At 37.1% G+C, this 14,850-nt stretch overlaps 1 protein-coding gene across 13 annotated transcripts in view; it reads right to left on the reverse strand.

Annotated features, from left to right (window-relative positions):
- TMCC1 (transmembrane and coiled-coil domain family 1) overlaps window positions 1-14,850 on the reverse strand; it is a 221,486-nt gene that overhangs the window by 65,409 nt on the left and 141,227 nt on the right. The window contains exon 1 of one of the 13 annotated variants that reach the window (XM_045192104.2): window positions 2,516-2,821. The exons of 11 other annotated variants lie outside the window; for them this stretch is intronic. In XM_045192104.2, the coding sequence (XP_045048039.1) occupies window positions 2,516-2,542 (27 nt within the window). In that variant the 5' untranslated portion in view covers window positions 2,543-2,821. Of the gene's footprint in view, window positions 1-2,500; window positions 2,822-14,850 lie in introns of those variants that run through there. One more of the 13 variants, XM_045192102.3, reaches the window with a different exon arrangement.

Raw genomic sequence — 14,850 nt, forward strand, 5'->3', positions numbered from 1 at the left:
GGAGAGAGGAGAACCAACTGAGGACTGAACTGCAACCCAGGCATGTGCCCTGACCTTCTGGTTCAAGAATGACCTTCTGGTCTGTGGGGTGACATCCAACCAACTGAGTCACAATGGCCAATGGAATTCAATTAAAAAGAAATCTTACAATTACAAAATAATGTGGCAGACCTTTGCATTGTTCCCATGGGATTTGATACTCTGAGCCCTACAGAACGGTAAGATTTGGGGCAAGCAGCAGTCTGAGGGTTTAGATGTAAGGGGAGTGTTATTTTATCTTTCAAAAATACACTGTTGAATAAAGTGACAACCCAATGTAAATAACACTTATTCAAAAGACACAGCATCTATACATGACCAAGTGACTACACATTCATGTTCTAAATTCCCATTGTAAATGCTGGGCATTTATACAGAACATCTGGGCAATGTCAACATTGCCAAGGAATTGTCTGGAACATATGCATTACATATATGACTAACATATATGTGCTGTTGCCTAATTCAAGGTGTCAAGGGTTATTATGGAAGGATAAAAGGAATTACTAATTTTTAGAACTGGTCCACATCTGGGGATATTATAATCTTATGTATTTAAAATATAGATATGTCCCTGGCCAGGTAGCTCAGTTAGTTAAGAATGTTGTCCCAATATGCCAAGGTTGTGGGTTTGATCCCCGGCCAGGGCACAAACAAGAATCAACCAATGAATGTATGCATAAGTGAAACAACAAGTCGATGTTCCTCTCTCTCTCTAAAATCAATAAATAAAAAAATTAAAATATAGATATGTTCAATATTTATAAAATGGGTTCTACAGTGTTCCATTTTTCTAAAACTCTCATTTCCTAGAATCAGATACATTTTCCCTTCTTGAGTGTTTCCTCAAAATGGTCATTCTGTAGTTTAAATGAACTCTTCACAAAGCATGTTGCAATTTCATACAAAGAGGTCACAGGTGAACCTCAACCCAGAGCAATTTGGTATACTTGAGTCTTTTAAGAACTCCAGACGCTGGAAGTAGTATATCATTTCTGAACATTTTAAACATTGTTTCAATGAGAGTATTTTAGTTCATCAGAGCTGATAATAGTTTGAGCAAGAGGGGTGTGAGGAAGGAAGCAAAAAACAGTTTAGTATATAATCATTTACTCAGGCACTAAGGATTTTTTTTTTTAAGCAAATTTTATCTTCTCATGAATTAATGCAATGAATGGAGAAAAAATAAAATCAACTAAGAATGTTTAGAAAATGTTTTACATTTCCCCCCTCCCTTTGGACTGTCAATAATGGAGAAAAGAAGTTAACTTCTGTTTTACTATCAGTCTCTACCCCCATATTCTTTTAGCGCTCTCCTAAGAATTCTTTCCTTCTGACCACCCCATTCAACCTGGGCTAGCATTCTTAATAAAACACAGATAAGTAAACTGACCTTTTCTAACCTCAGAATAAGCAGAGATGTGCCATGATTTAAAAATCCAAGACACAGAACAAACAACAGAAAAAAAAGGGTACAGATCAGAGGCACAAATCTGTTAACAAAGTTGGCATTTAAATTATCAACCATAACAGATAAGAGAGTAATTTAATATCAGACTTCAGAGTTAAAAAATCTGTTTGGATCTTAAATCCAATGGCTTAATAGCAAACAATATTAATGTACATTAATTTTAGAATTAGGTAAAACTATAAAGAACCTGCTTTGCTTTAGCATTTATCTCTTAGAAATATCTATGCATCATTTATAAAATCAACTCTAAAAAGCATGGTGAAATCAGCTTTAGGCTGTTTCCTACTCGAGAATATGGATGAACTATGAAGATGGTGGTTATGTTGCATAAAGTTGGATTATCCCCTATCCAGTTGTATCTCTGGGACCTGTTTTGCTGATCTGGAGACATATAGCACTGAGATATGTGCATACTGCTTTAAATTCAGAAAATTGCCAAATCTTTGAGGAAAATATACCGAAAACCAGTAGCTCAGTGGTAAGAACCTCTTTGTAATGAGAGAAATATTTCAAATGGCTCTAATCCAAAGTCTTATTTGATCTCCATGCCTGGCACCCTCAAATTTAACCCAAACTTTCCAAAGCTGCAAAAGCCAAACCAAACTCTTTTGTTCCTTGAAGAAAACACTTATTTTCTGATAACTGTTTAGCCTGAGTGAGGATAACATTGACTCTGCACTGAAGCAGCTCATCATACAGGGGAGTCGGGACGCTCCAGTATGATCTGAGCATGCCCACACAGCCAGAGAGCACTCTGTACATTCTGTCCAAATAGCTACGGGTAAAATGAACTATTAGGGAACACACAGCATGCTTCTCGATTATTGCAACTTCACAGAGTCGGTCCAAAAATAGCACACGCCCGCTGCTGAAATCTATTGCTGAAAAATGCTAAGTTTCAGCAGCTCAAAGCATTTCCTATGTCTGTCTATTCAAAGCTGTAGAATTATAGAATTAAGTAAGAGATTTAAAAAAAAGACAGATACACACACATACACAACATACGGTTTCCGAGGAGAGTGAGGGTTCCATGCTTGTGAGGAAGGAGGAGGAAGAATATGCCGAATAACCCTCGCGTTTCTCCCAGATTTGAACATGCTGTACTGTGGCATGAGGTCAGCAGAGACTGACTCCAGCCCTGTGAGGCTGAATTCTATCCTGACAAAGCAGTATCACTGTAATATGAAGCAGGAGGATCCAGGGCATGTTGGCCGCTATACAGAATGGCTGTTCTAGAAAGTAATGGCAATTCCAAAACAAGAGATCTCTGCTGTCACATGAGGTGATCTTCAGCCTAGTTAAGCAATAAGCACCAAAAATAGTTTGAATCCCAAACACAGGCAGCTCAAAATATTAAAAGTTAGGAAAGAACTTTTCTCCCTGAATCTATTTTGTGTCTGGAGGAAATAAACAGGAAGTAAAAAATTTGAAGAACTATTGGTTAATTTGTTTTGTATCATAATAATATACTGATTCTAATATGAGATGAGACACAGTCTTCCAGACACTGTGACTTGGCTAAAGAACCCCAAACGTTCTACGCCTTTACAATAGAGCTGGGAGAATAGTCTTTAAAAATGCTTTTGGCAACAGACATACGCCAGAACTGAAGATACAGTGAATAATCTCATTTCTCACATGTATCCAAAAGGCAAAGGTTGCTACCAACCTATTGCACATGACTGTTTCTTTTTAGATCACCAAGAAAGTATGTAAGTGTATTAGTAGAAATTCTTCCTTGAAATTAAGGAAAGCCTAAAAAGGTCTTAAATAGGAAAAGGAACCAGAACATGAAATTTCTGTCAAGAGAAAAACAGAGGGCAATGAAGATTATCCGTGACTTTTGTGGTTCCCCTTATATTATAAAAGTTACCATATACTCCAGATCAAAAGCGACCCGATCTTTTTAACAAATAAAATTTAGCTAGGAAACAGCCGCAAACACAGGATATGGAGATGAAACAAAAACTCCATGACAGCACAACAGAAAGGTAAATTTATAAGAAGTTCAAATTTTAAGTGAATTGAAAATTTATCCTGTCATATAACTGCTTCAAAAAAAAGTCTGTCAAAGCTCTCTGTTACTTACATGAAAAAGTCCAAACAACTACGCCACACAAAGGGAGTAATGATCAGGTCCCTGCCCCACCGTTCCCATTGTCTCCCCTGCTTTCCAGTCACTGAACTACCCATTAGTGCCATTTTACACGCACAGAAATGGAGTAATAGAGAGGTTAGTAACGTGGCCAGAGTTCTATGGCTACACAGCAGGTCTGAGATGTAAAGCCACACTGTATATATAGCTCAGGCTCCACATGTGATAAGAGTTCTATCTTTAAGGAATCAGTGGAGACAGCACACAAGTACCTATAATGTGTTCAGAAAAAGTGAGGAAAGTGTATTACTATGCACTGGAAGAAGCCTCAAAGTTAAAGGAAGAACTTGAGCTGAGCTGTTTATTCAAATATTTAAGGCACTGTTCTGGGCTCTAGAAAAACATCAGAGAACATACAGATTAAGCCCTACATTCTAGCTGGTAAGGACAGTCAATAAACACATATAATAAATACTAATATATTCATTCATTGGTGATGAAGAAAAATAAAGCAGAATAAAAGGGATAGAGGATGATAGAATCTCTCTTGATAAAATAACATCTGAAGAGAGATCTGAATAAAACCAGAAGGGTATTCCAGGGAGAGATATCAAGTTCAAGGCCCCTGAGATAGGAATGGGTTTGGTGCAACAAGGCATGCCAAGGAGGCTGAACGAACAAGGGAGGGAATGACAGAAAATAAGGACAGAGGTTTTTCTCCTTTCCTGCCTCTGCTGGATTACTTGAACTTTTTTTTTTTTTTTTAAGGATTTCATTTTAATTTATCTATTGTGTTTTTGACAATATATTTTTTGTGTGAATTTTTTTAAGTGGTTGCTCTAGGGATCACAATATACATGTTTAACTTTTCAAAGATGTAGAATCATCATTTTACCACTTTAAATGGAAGATACAAACCTTACCACCATTATAAGTTCTTTAACCCTCCCTCCCTATATATCACATCTACATACACTGAAAATCCTATCAAACGATGTTATAATTTTTTGCTTTCAACTGTCAGTTGAGGAATTCAAGAGAAATATAAATATTTACTCAGATATTAACAATTTCTGTTGCTCTTCCTTCATTCCTGATTCTTCAATTTTCCTTCTGGCCTAAGAAGTCGCTTTAGTAATTTACAGGATGGTCTACTGGCCACAAATTAGTTTAGTTTTCCTTCATCTGAGAATGTCTTTATTTTACCCTCATCCCTAAAGGATATTTTTGCTGGATATAAAACCTAAGTTGATGTCCTGTCCCTTCCTCCTATCATTTTAAAAATGTAATTCCACTTCCTTCTGTTCTCCAAGATTTCTGATGAGAAATATGCAATTGTTTGAATGACTGTTTCTATGTAAGCACTGCAGCATTTCTTACTGTTTTCAAATATTTTCCTTGCCTTTAGTTTTGTGGTGTTATGATCATTTTAGTTACAATGTGTTTTGGTGTAGGTTTCTTTGTCTTTATCCTGTTTAGGGCTTTTTGAATCTATAGGCTTACCTCATTTGCCAAATTTGAGGGGTTTCCAAGCATTATTTTTCAAATCAATTTTCTGTTCCATTCCTTTAACCTCTCATTCTGTAACTGTGATGACACAAATGTTAGACCTTTGTCACTGCCCCACAAGTTGCTAAGTTTCTCTTCAATAGTTTTTTCAATCTTTGTTCCCCCTCAGATTGGATAATTACTATCCATCTATCTTCATGTTCAATGACTCTTCTCTCTCCTTTTCTGCTACTGATCCCATCCAGTGAATTCTTTTTCAGTTACTGTATTTTTCAGATCTACAATTCCCACTTGGTTCTTTATATCCTTTATTTCTTTGTTGAAACTTTCTTTCTTTCTTTTATTTCAAGAGTGTTTACCCTTACTTGACAGAACTTATTTTTGATGATTGCTTTAGAGTATATGCCATATACATATGTCTGTTTTTCTGGCACTAGCATCTTCGACTTTATCTATGTGCATTAATTTTCCTGGTTTTTTTGTTTGTCTGTTTTTCAAATGCCAAGTAATGTTTTATTGTTTTATCTTAAAATTCTATGGAGAGTTTTTATTTTAGCAGGCAGTCAAGCCAATTTTCTTTAGGCCGTAATTTCTAACTGGCCTGTGGATTGTGGTTCCTGAAATTCAGTTAAGTTTACAGAATTTTTCCATGCTATTTGGCTCTGTCCCACATGCGTACCGCCCTGTTGCCAGACGGGTACCTGGGCAGTAGGGTAACCCTCACTTCATTTTTCAAAGAGTAGGTATGCTATTTGTGGCTGGTTTTATGCATGCACATCACATGAGTAAGCTAAGGAGTTTGTAACAATATTTTTAAAGAGTTTATTTCCCATGCTCCTCCCTCTCATAATCTCCCCAGTATTTTCTAGTTCTCTAGGGTTCTCCTTTCCTGTCAAGCCAGAAAGCTGGGACTTTATTTACTTGATTGCTATACAGTTTCCGTGATAATGCTTTTGTCTAGAGTCAAGCGGCTAAAGGAGAAAGAAAAAAAAAACCAGTTGGGGTTCATTCTACCTTTTTGGGGATCAAAGCTCCACTAATCAGACAGAAAGGCTCCTTGCCCTCAGAGCTTTAGGCTCCTGACAAACGCCACTTTGCTGCCACCACAGAATTGCTTGGCATTTATGGTGGAAGAGAACAGAGTAAATAGAAAGAAAAAAGAAAAATAAAAGGTTTCTGTACTTTGCTCTGAACATCAGAATATCCCTTTCTTATTCTTTGCCCCAGACCTGCAGTTCTCTGTCTATACTCTTGGGTTTTCAACTGTGCTGAATTCAACTGTGCCTGGGGATACCAGAGAGGGAAAGATGATAAATTCAACCTTAGTTCCATAGTCCTTCAAAATCTGCTCTTCTTTCCTAATCTATCTGCTACAATCTACCTTTCTGAATCTTCAAATAGCTGCTCTATGCCAGGTTTTATAGCTGCAATTAATGTGAGAGACCAGGTAAAATATGGTCGCTTCACCTTCTCCAGAATCAAACAAACCAGTAAGTGCTGAGGTGGTTTATTACACAGCAAAAGATAACTGGAATACAACTCAAGAAGTAATCATTTAAATGCAATATATATGAAATAACACGTTCTTTACAATTTTTTTTCCCTAGAAAAGCCACAAGATAATTATAAGGTAGCAGTTACAAATTCAGTAGTGGAATATTCTCCGCTTTTTTATACTGGCTCCTAAGAAACAGATTCAAGTTTAATTATTGGCGTAATCAAAAGGATAGCAATAAAACCATGAAGCTTATTAATTAGAAGTGGGTTTATTCTGCTGTCAGATGTAGTTTGTGAATAAAGATCCTGACATCTCATTCCTTCATGTCCTGACTGATCATTGGTCAGAAGAGTTAAGAGAATCAGGGGCAGGGGGAAGGGAATGGAATAACAAATTTGGAAGTCAAAAGTGCCCTATGGGAAGTATTTTTCCTTAGTTATTCTTGTCTAAAATTCCTAAAAGAAGGGTTTTTTTTACACTACTGAAAACGAAGTATTTCAACAGCAAGCAGCATTTCATTCAGAATAGCCTACTGTTTGCATAATCAAACAATGATTTTTCACAAGCTTCGCCCAACATAAGCCAGTCATTATGAAAAAACTAGCTGTGTAGGTATCATTTCACACCCACACACAGGCAAAAATTTCAAGTGGCTGTTAAAGATGCAGAGCAATGGAAACTTCTAGACGTTGATGGGAGTTTAAATTTGTACACTCATTCTGGAAGCAATTTAGCAATGCCTTGTTAAACTGAAGATAAATATACTGTTAAACCCAGTAATTTTCCATTCCCAGGTATATACACTCGTACACACAGACACACACAGCAACAAAATACTGTTTAAGAAGGAGAACCAGGGGTTATGACAGTTTAAGTAAATTTCAAAAGTATGCATGCACACGAGAGGGTGACCGAATGTGAGCGTGTGTGGGAAAAGCTCATGAGCAGGCTAGCTTCTGTTACACCCTAAGTGAGGATCTCATGAGTAAGGAGAGCTGTAGCTATGAGCCTTCTGCTTTCCTCAACATCATGTGCTACAACACAGTGCACAGCAGGCTATTTGGCACATGCTGTAGTCTGGCAGTGATTCTATTCAACGTTGGGAATATGGTCTAACATGTGGAGGTGCTCTTGAAACCTCCGGATAAAATAAGACTAGACTTAGCAATCTAGCCTTGCTCCTGTCTGCAGAACTCAAGTGGTGAACTATGGCAAGTGCAGAAACTAGTTTAACTCATTCTACACTCTCTTCTGTTAGCTCTAATGTGACTTGGTGGGGAAGGAAATTGGGGATTTATCTTTCTAACCTTATAAATGATCCAGAAGTCTGCAGGTCACTGGGACTGAGGCTGTGAATCTCTCACAAGGAAGTGTGAGCAGAAAACATGCTCCAGGATCACCATATTCACTCTGTATCTGCTAGCATGAACGACAAACTATTAATTCTACTGCTGACTCCTCTGCATCTGCTGACTGGCAGGCCATCTGTATCCACCAGGTGGTCTGCCAGAATGCTATGCTATAGAGTCATCCAGGATAGAAAAGACTCCAGTAGTAATTTTAGCACACCACTGTCTCATACTTTAGTCACTTATCTCTTAACGCTAGCAGTGTAATGTTGGGCAAAAGTACGTCGACACGATTGAATTACTGTGATGAAACTTTTCCTTTAAAAAATGAAGACCGCACTAAGTACTGATAATCACTCTTTTAAGTATGTACAGCCTTTCTCTCTTTTAACTTTCAAATATAAAAAATTTCGGCTACACAGTAAAAAACCCAGAAAAAATGCTATAACGAAAACCCATGTATCTAACCACCTAGATTCAACAACTGTTAGCCTCCTACCGTATTCGCTTCACCTTTACAAACACACACACACAGCGCTAAGCCACTTGAAGTGAATTACATATGATACTCCACACCAAATATTCAGCATATATCTCTAAAATTTGAGGCCGTTCTCCTAAATAATTATATCATCAAGCCTACTAAGCTTTACCTTAATTTCCTAATATCATCTAATAACCAGTGATATTAAAAGGTTAAAAATATACAAACTCCCAAACGATAGAGAATATAATTTTAATAAACACTTTTTGAAAAAAACACACAGGATGTTATGAATTACTCACAACAGTTCCAGTGCTGCAAGGATCTAGGCCCACAGGCTGGAAACCACAGGTCTATGATTGATATGTCTTAAGCCAAGGAAAAAACCTAAACTCCAGAACTACACTTCTTTCTTAAAAGAATTTTTAATTTCCACGTTTGGCTCCTCAGTTCTAATGACATACACATTACAAAAGGTACTTTTCAGCTCAAGTGCCACATTCATTAGGAGAACTGAGGCCTGGAATGGACCTGTGTATATTATTACTCAATTCTGTTATAATACCAGTTACTAGTTAATAATCTACCTTATTCCAAAAAATAACTTGTAAAATTTATGTATTTTTCATAAACTCAATGAATATTATAATTAAGAAACAAAAGATATATTGGGGGACAGAGTGACAGATAACTGAATCAGAAACATAAACTTGGACTACTTACTGCAACTGAGTTCTTTTGAATTTTCTGGAACCAAAGCAAAAATGGAAATACTCTGTACCTTTTCATTAGTTGTTTAAAAAGTGCTTAAGAATTTATCAGCATACTTAATTGGAAAAGAAATTTGCATGTGGACTTTTATATAAGAAAAACTGACTAACAATTGAAATCTTTAATGACTCCTACAAAAGATGTAGAAACATTCTTCATAGATGATTCTTACATCCATCTGTAACAAAACTCAAGGGCTTATTATAAAATCATAGTTCAGTGAGTGAGGTTCTACAGGAGCAATACGAACACAGTTCAGGCCTGCAGCTTTCTGATAATCCGACTTGCTACTGAAAGAGGGCTGGGAGAGAACAAGGGACAGAGGGGTAGTATTTCCCTTAGCATATCGGTGCCAAATATCAAGAATTTAACCTGGGTTTTTGACAGAAGTTGGTCAGCACACACTACAAGGTTGAGGTCACTAGCAAGTGGTCTGACAATCAGCTTGTAACTTCCATGGAGTAACAGTCTATAAATATTTTTTCCCAATTCCAGCTTTCCTTCACACGAAACAGGTTCAATGCCCCGTGTTCACAAGGGGTGAGAAGTCTGGCATCACCCTGTTGTAGAAAGTGGTAAAAGAAGAAAGATGCCAGAAACTCAGGCAGTCTAATTTTAGATTCTCCAGCCTTGCACACTATATAGGAGAGAGGTAAACAAGATTTAAGAATCATATGTTTGGTCCTCTTTTCCTACTCCCCATCATTTATTAAATACTCACGCACACACATGCACATGCATCATTAGCACACAGCATTACCTTGCTCTCAAATAACGTTTCTCAACTCAACAGTCCTATCTTCTGAACCCCAGTTCTGTCGTTTCTGAGAAGCAGACAGTATATATAAACAAAACAGCACAGGCCTCTGTGACCTATGAGACTCTTCCTTCATCTTCAAGTGTTTCAGACTGCCTCACATAAAGCATGGGCTCAATATCCAGGGTGGGGCAAAAGTAGGTTTACAATCGCTCATAAGGAAAATACAATAACTAATAATCGAAGAATAAACTCCATGTTTCACGTAGTCACAACTGTAACCCTATTTTTGCCACACCCTCTATATTAGTTACCTTTCCCATACACATATCCATCACACAGCTATTCGCACAGACACCAATCACCATGGATTTCTACGTAAAAATTGAGAGTTTGCAAATCAGAATTAGTGTTCAAAGTTCTTTGCTTCCCCTGTGCCAGAGGACGATATCTCCAACAGCTAACCTCTATCAAAGAGAAGCTAGTCTATTGTTTGATAGTTCAGTAGCAGCAGCAGCAGCAGAATAACAACTAAAGCTTGAACTTTGTACCTGTAATCAAGAAGTTAATGGCACAGGATAAATCAAGGAATAAAAATTGCTCTGCTTCTTTCTTGTACTCTTTTCTTTTGTCTATTAATTTTATATTTCCAAATAATGATGTCTCTCAACTTGACCATGAAAAGGAGAAGAAGAGTGGAAGGGACTGAGAGATCAGAGCTATGAAGTACTCAAGAGATGTTTAGCTACATGACATTTAGAAATTGGCCACAGGCACCTTGCTGGTGAGATGAAAAGGGTCTTCAAGGATATGCATATGAAAATTAATTCTAAGAAGTGACTGCCTCATGGTTCAAGGCAAAGTCTACCCATCTCTACAATTGTAGTATTATTTTGACCTTGAGTACTTACCTTTGCTTTCCACCTTGACTTCATTATCTCACTAGTGTTCTGTCTTCCCACGTTTCCTGGACAAAAATTTCCAAGATTCCAGCACACACAAGGAGAAACTATTATACGACTGTGCTTCCTAACATCTAGCTGTTTCTGGGACTTACAAGTTAATCAAATGGATATACCTTTGACCTTAACATATGACACTGTTCCACATCACCTCTGAGATCACCAACCTCAGGACTCATCAACTCTTTGGGAATTACCTCTTAACCTTGCATATGTCTAATCATTTAAATCTCACTGGTGCTACCCAACTCCCCCCCACCCCCCTCACACACTAGGATCTTTCAAACCGGAGTCAGGGTGGTACAAAGCAATCATGCAGAACTGGAGTAGAATAACTGCCCTACTGATTACTGACTGTACAACTTTCATAACCACTGAACACCAGTTTCTTCATTATAAAAATAAGGATACAACACACCTTGCAGAATTTTTTTGGAGCACAGGCACACATACTATCAGCTGCTGCTGCTACTACTACTCTGAACTTCCACATTTCAAGCATAATTATCCCTTCTATGTACACGATTCTTTCAAAAGTTTTCAAAGTAATTAATTTGACATCATCTTCATTTTATGAGAGAGGAGACTGAGGCCTGCACAAGGTCCCAAATATAGTAGGGCCTCAGTAAATGTCAAACACTATTCTGAAGGGTAAGTGACTTACACAAGGTTAAACACCTAGAATCAGAACCAAGCAATTCTGCCTCTTTCCAATAGTTTGCCATTCAGTTCACTGCCTATACTGTGCTTCTGTGTTTATTTGGAGAAAATAAAATTGTAATTTGCATGTTTTATGCTCTATCTCAACTGCTTTCTTTATCTTATAAATTGACAGCAGTTTTACACACTAAACTTCTCTCAAAGTTTCTCTATATACTCATCCTATTAACTGAAGATTCCATGACTTAATTCAACAGAAGAGCTTGAGACCACCAGGTCATTTCTGGATAGGCATCTACTGCTACAATTTCACTCTCTAATTCCATATTGTAATTAATTCCTTCAGGGCAGATGTCTAATTTATTATTTATGGTTTCCAACTGTCAGCCACAGTCAAAGAACTCTCTCATCTAAACAACCTGACCTCACACTTTCCTAATAATAACCTAGAATGCTTTCACTCCTGCCATTTATATCTCTCCTTTGAAAATAATGGTTAAGAATCATCTCCTTTGCCAAGACAACTCCATGGAGAAAGCAATAGTCTTTTCAATAAATGGTACTAAAACAAGTGGCTATTAACATGCAAAAGAATGAGGTTGACCCTTCCACACACCATACACAAAAATTAATTCAAAATGAACCAAAGATCTAAATGTAAAAGCTAAAGCTATACAACTCTTAAAAGAAAATATGGATATAAATCTTTGTGACCTTGGATTTAGTCAATGGTTTTTTAAATATGACACCAGAGCATAAGCAACAACAAAAAATAGGTAAAACAGAGGCAATCAAATTTCAAAGAACATTATTAAGGAAGTGAAGACAACCCACAGAATAGGAAAAAAACCTGTAAATCACTTTTCTTATAAGGGACTTGACAGAGAATATATACAGAACTGTTACAACTCAATATTAAAACGAAAACCCAATTTAAAAAATGGGCAAAGGACCTGAATAGACATTTCTCAGAAGATACACAAAAGGCTAATAAGCACATGAAAAGACATTCAATATTGTTAGCCATTAGGGAAAATGCAAATCAAAAGCAAATGAGATACCCCTTCATACGCACTAGGATGGCTTTCATACAAAAGACAAAAAATAACAAGAGCTGGTACGAATGTGGAGAAATGAAGCCTTGTTAGACTGCTGGTGGGAATGTAAAATGATGCAGTCCCTTTGGTAAACAGCCCGGCAGTTCCTCACATGACGGATTACACGCAGAGTTACCGTATGATCTAGCAATTGCACTCCTGGGTACACGCCCAAGAGGAATGAAAACGTATGTCCACCCAAGAACTTGTGCACAGATATTCATGAAAGCATTATTCATAGTACCAAAAAGTGGAGACCACCAAATGGATATGGGTAAACAAAATGTGATATATCCGCACGATGGAATATTATTTGGCAACAAGAAGGAAATACCGATATACTACAACACCAATGAATCCGGAAAACAGTGTGTTAAAGGAAAGAGGTTAGTCACAAAGTACCACATGTTGTATGATTCCAGTTACATAAAATGTCCAGAACATACAAAATCTAGCTAAATAGAAACTAGATTAGTTGCTGCCTATGGCTAGGGAGAATGGGGAGACTGGGCAGTGATGGCTAAAATGTGAGGGGTTTCTATTGGGGGTGACGAAATGTTCTGAAGTAATTTTGGTGATGGTTGTACAACTCTGTGAATACAATAAAGTCATAGAATTGTACAATTTTAATGGGTGAATTGTATGATATGTGAATTATATTGTAAGAAGCTGTTAAAAACTTGTTTAAAAGCTGTTAAAACTTAAAAATCACTCCTCCATGTAAATATTTCTAATAGAACCTGTTCTCTCCTCAGTCATACCAACTCTTAAGATCAATACAGGTTGCCTGCAGAGACGCACTTGATAAGAAAGAGAATGGTAGACATCAATGAGAGTCCTCGTCAAGGAGAGAAGAAAACAGACTGAATCCCACCCAGTTTGGGCATCGATTACCTGTAAAGACAAGTCTCACCAAGCTCCAGTTTCCTTAACTTCAAAGCCTCTTAAGATAAAATTCTGGGCTCACTCAACTCTCTTAGAAAGATTTTCTTAAAATTTATACAAATTTGAACTAGGTGGGGCAGGGGGGAATAAGGGATAAGGAGGGAATTAAACATTCCCATAAAAGTCTTTTGCAGAAAAGTGTCATCTGTACTCCACGGTATCTGCTTTGGTGAATCTGTGGAATAAGCAGCTACTCCTCTATATATTTATGTGAAATATTCAGAGCAAAAAATTTAATTATGATATGCAAATACAAAGTCAGAGTCACATTACACAAATGGCACCGCAGAGAAAGTATGATTGACAACAGGATTAAACACACTTACAAAGCTGTTACACTGCATTGCACCACGGGTTCTTCCGACTGACAAAACATCTCTTCACCCTAAACAATGTATTACTATTTTCATTACAGATACTATTGGTAACCACCAAAACAATTGTGACTTTTTATGTTCCAGGTTCTTCATAGATGTAATTTCATTCAATCCTCTAAATACCCTACGATACAGTTAGTTATCTATTGGCTTCACCTCTAAAGATGAGGAAAATTAAGGCTTAGAGATGGTAAGTACCTTGCTTACCTTTGCTATTAAACCTATCTTTGATGTTCTTATAGCTTGGCCTACCTAAAATGATAAACCAAATCACAAGGGAGATGCTTCATTGTATGCAACTTATCCTAAAGGAAACTTAATAGCTTCATTTTGTTCTTTAGAATCACATTGTAACAGCAGCTCAACAGAACTGGATGGCTTTTAAACTACAGATAACACCCACACAGTACCGCCTCTGGGTCTTGGCAGCTTTTACCCCAGGGTGTTCTTCCACCTCTACATATATATCCAAGATTACCGTGATCTTAAAGGCCCAAATGCCACTGCCCATCTGAAATTTTCTGAGTTTCCTTTGTGTAAATTCTCCTCCTCTTCTCAATTCTCATAGCATTCATTTCATGAATGAATAATAAAATACTTACACTAAGCCAGATACTCTGATGGGCACTGAGTTAGTTGTAAGATTCACTCTTTTGCTATATATTACAGACCAAGGAAATTAACTGTATGTATATTGCAGTCACTGTATAAAAACTTATAAGTGAATCTGTCTGTAAATGCACTGTGTTGCTAAAGGAAAAATCTTGACTAACAGTTTCAAAAATAAAGATACTTCTAAACTCTTAAAAAAAACCTTCATACTCACAACCTGGTTG

Source organism: Desmodus rotundus, chromosome 8 (assembly GCF_022682495.2).
Source record: "Desmodus rotundus isolate HL8 chromosome 8, HLdesRot8A.1, whole genome shotgun sequence".
Lineage (NCBI taxonomy): Eukaryota > Metazoa > Chordata > Mammalia > Chiroptera > Phyllostomidae > Desmodus > Desmodus rotundus.